General features: G+C 60.1%; 1 protein-coding gene across 1 annotated transcript; it reads right to left on the reverse strand.

Moving 5' to 3' along the window:
• Nucleotides 1–2,106: 2,106 nt before the first annotated feature.
• On the reverse strand, nt 2,107–3,804 carry POU4F3 (POU class 4 homeobox 3). The gene is made up of 2 exons (XM_010569097.1): nt 3,685–3,804; nt 2,107–3,055 (listed from the first exon to the last, which is right to left on the reverse strand). The coding sequence occupies exons 1-2, from the start codon at nt 3,802–3,804 to the stop codon at nt 2,150–2,152; spliced, it is 1,026 nt and encodes a 341-aa protein (XP_010567399.1). The 3' UTR covers nt 2,107–2,149.
• Nucleotides 3,805–3,986: the final 182 nt, after the last annotated feature.

Consider the following 3,986-nt stretch of genomic DNA (forward strand, 5'->3'; position numbering starts at 1 on the left):
CGCTCCGGCCCGCGATCGGGGTGCAGCATCACACCTCCCCGCTCCCCCCGGCTCCTTGCATTTGGATATTTATTTATTCCCCCACCCCCCCCGAATAAGTTACAAAACAAACAAAAAAAACCAACCCAACCAACCAACAAAATCACCTCTTTTTATCCACGCCTCCCCCTCCCGGGACATAGGGCACAGCCCGGGGGGCTGCCCCCCCGCTGCCGAGGGGCTGAAGTTCGTGCCGGGCAGGTTTCGATGCGAGCGGCTGCGGGAGAAGAAACTCCAGGATGAGCCGAGCCGGGAGTGAAAATATCCCTTCTTCAGCCGTCTCAAGTCGCAGCCCGGGGAGGGCCGGGGAGGTGACAGAGGCTGCCTGGAGGGACCCCCCCGCTGTCCCCCCGGGGAAGGCGGAGCGGGGGGCGAGGGGCACAGCCCGTCCCCGCGATCGTTTGCGGGAGAGCCCGGCCGGGGCGGGCTACGCTCCCCCCGACCCCCGCCAACGAATTTAGTCCGTGGGACCGTGGTCCGGGCTTGAAAGTAAAACCCACCCCGGGACCCATACGTGGGGGCTTCAAAACAGCCCGAGTTTGGGCTGGTCTCCGCCGGGAAAGGGGCGAAAACACCCCCTCGGCTCCAGCCCCCCCTTGAGCCGCCGGCGGGGCTGAAACCCGGCGGAGTTCGCTCGGGGGCAGCCCCCACACCCCCCGCTCCTTCCCGGGGCGAGGAAGGGCAGCTCTGCCCCTCCCGTCCTCGCCTTTCCCCGCATTTCGTTTCTTTCCCCGCGCTCCGACGGGAGCCGGCGGCCGGAGGCGGCGGGGATGGGCTGGAGGAAAAAAGGGGCTTCGGGGGGCGGAGAGGGGTTCTCCCCGGAGCCGTGCCCGGCGGCCGCAGTAACTCCAGGAGGCAGGAGGGTGAGGTAAAACGTGCATGATTTATTTTGAAATGCTGCAGCGTACACAGACACCAAATTTCATTCAGCACACACACAGCGAAACGAAATCTCGTTTAATTTAAAAGGAGAGAAAAAAAAAAAAGGAAACGGAGGCAAATTTCTCTATTAAATATGCAAAGAAAAAAAAAAAAAGAGTATTCTTGCCTTAGAAAGTGCAGAGTTCCCTATTTGCAAAGGCAGCCGCCCCCGCGGAGGGCCGGGGCCGGGGCTGCCCGGGCATCCCCGCTGCCCCGGGCCGGTCCCGCCGCGGCCGCGCCGCTCCTGTGAGCCCGAATGACTTGATTGTCGAAGCGTAGGGGTTTTTTCTTTTTTTTTTTTTTTTTTTTTTAAACAGTGAAGTCATACGGATATCGAACAGTTTGAGTGAAACCAAAGCAAAATAAATCTCCATTTTTCCCCGAACAAACGGTGACTCCAGGGACGTGCCAAATTATTTTTTTTCTTTCTTTCTTTTATTCTTTTCTCTTTTTTTTTAATCCTTTCTTTTTTTCCTGTTTTTGTAATTTAGCCGATGAGGTAGAAACAGAAAAGTTATTGCAAAAATGCAATGGGTTTGCTGGGGGACAGGGGAGAGCGAACAAAACCATGCAAGTGCGTGTGTGTGCGTGTGTGTGCATGGGGACTCTGGCAGCGAGCGCGGGGAGCACGGGCCGGCACCTCCATATTTACAGCCGTCCAGGGCGGCTTCGAGCTCGTTTTCTTTCTTATTTGTTTCTTTTTTTTTTTTTTTCCTTTTTAAAATTTTTTAGAAGAGGAGGACTGGGCACCACGGCCCCCACCTGCCCGGCCAAGCCGGGAAGGGGCAAGGGGGCTGCAACAAAGACCTGCCGGGCTCTTGCTGCTGCTGCCCTGACTCTGAGCACCCCAAAACACCCCCCTAGGCCTTTCGTTTTGTCTTTTCTTTTTTCTCCATCTTTTTTTCCAGTTTTATCTACAAAAGCAGTCTGTATCAGTCATAACAGCACAGCCACTTCGCCCGGGGGTGAGGAGCAGGCACCAAACTGTTCACTTCGCTTTGGGCAGGTTTCCCTTTTTTAGGTTTATTTTTCTTTTTTTTTCCCCAATTTTTTTTTTAAACAAACAAACAAAAAAGCCAACAACCCCAACCCCTGCCCGTTTTGGAGGGGCTGGGGGCCAGGACCACAGCGGGCCGGTTGCAGGGGGGGGAGGCAGACACTCCCCACCACTGCCCTCCCAACCCCTTCTTCAGTAGGTGGCAGAAAATTTCATCCTTTTCTGCTTCTGTCTCTGATTGCAAAACCAGACCCGCACCACGTTCTTCTTCAAGTCTAACTTCTCGGCGATGGCGGCAATTTTCTCCGAGGAGGGCCGCGGCTGCACGGCGAAATAGGCCTCCAGCGACCGCTTTTCGGGGGCAGCGATGGAGGTACGCTTGCGTTTCTTGTCACCCCCCGTGTAGATCTCAGGTTTGGTCATTTTCTCCCTCTGGGCCCGCTCGGCCTCCTCCAGCCACGCTTCTAGGATGGGCTTGAGGGCCACCATGTTGTTGTGGGACAAGGTGAGAGACTCAAACCTGCAGATTGTGCTTTGGCTAAGGCAGCCCACCCCCGGGATCTTCAGGTTGGCCAACGCGGAGCCCACGTCCGCTTGGGTCACCCCCAGCTTGATCCTCCGCTGCTTGAACCGCTCGGCGAAGGACTCCAGCTCCCGGGGGTCCGTCTCCGTCTCGGGGCCGGAGATGACGGCGTGGGAAGCGAGGCCGTGGGGGTGGGACATGTTCATAGGTTGGGAGTGGTGGGCCATGTGGTTGATAGCTGACATGTGGGAGTGAGGGTGCGAAGGTGTGGAGCCCACGTCCGGGCCCGGCACCCCTCCGAGGGGGAGGGCAGAGTTGAGGTGGTCCAGGAGCTCGCCGTCCAGGCCCTGGGAGGGCTGGTGGTGGTGGTGGTGGGGATGGTGCGTGGTCAGCACGGACGGGTGGTGCAGGTGGACGGAGGACGAGGTAGGAGTACAGGACACGCTGCTCATGGTGTGGTAGGTGGCATCCGGCTTGAAGGGGTGGGTTTTCTGCGATACTATATCCACAGCGGCCAGAGCCTCAGCACCCCGCAGCAAGGTCTCGTCAAAGCCCGCAAAAATGTTACCCTGGATCTGGATTTGGGGCGGGGGGGGGGGGCGGGATAAAAGTGGGAGCAAAAACAAACCGAAAGAGCGGGAGAGGATTAAAAGGAAAGCAGCGTTATGGAGATCCCACTCTGCCCCTGGGACAGGTAAGATGAACTGAGTTCAACTCCCCCCCCCAAATAAAAGGGCCAGGAGCAGGGTGCCGGACCCCGGGCACCCACCCTTCCCTCTGGGGCGACCTCCCCAAAAAAGAGAGCAGCCGCAGAGGGGGGAGAAGCCAGTGGGCGTCCCGCAGAGCCTCTGCTCTACCGGCTGGCACGGCCGAGTTGGGCAAGACGGCTGCTCTCTCCCAGCCCGGGACGGACCCGCCAGCTCTTCCCCCGGCTCCCCCAGCCCCTTTCCCCGCTCCGAGCACCCTCGGCGGCAGGGACAGCCCCCAACCCACCGGACCAACCGCCCTGGAGGAGAGAGGGGGACAGCCCCCCCAAAAAAAAAAAACCCTAAACGAAACCCAAACCCAGACGGAACCCGTCGGCTGCCGAAGTAAGTCGGGGAGGGCGGAAGGCAGCGCGGTCCGGGAGGGTGCGGACCCCCCAAAACCCACCCGGGGGAAGGGGGGGGTGGGAAAAGCGGAGCCCCGCCGAGGTGCGGCTTACCTGGGGGGCGGGCAGGCAGGCTCTGCGGATGGCTTCGGAGCTGGTGTGCAGGTGGGGGTACTTGGGTTCGTGCAGGATGGGGTGCATGCTGAACGCCTGCTTGCTGTTCATGGACATCATGGTGGGCGAGGAGCGGGGCAGGGGCAGGGGCGCTCCGGGCAGCCCGGCTCCGGGGGCGCGGTATTGTCTGGCTCCGCCGCCCGGCATCAATGGCATTATAGCCCGGCCCCCCCGCCCCCCCGCCCGCTTATTGGACGGCTCTCGGGAGGCACCTCCCACCGCCCGCCCCCCGGGCAGTGAGC

This window comes from Haliaeetus leucocephalus, unplaced genomic scaffold (assembly GCF_000737465.1).
Source record: "Haliaeetus leucocephalus isolate CR32 unplaced genomic scaffold, Haliaeetus_leucocephalus-4.0 Scaffold262, whole genome shotgun sequence".
Classification (NCBI taxonomy): domain Eukaryota; kingdom Metazoa; phylum Chordata; class Aves; order Accipitriformes; family Accipitridae; genus Haliaeetus; species Haliaeetus leucocephalus.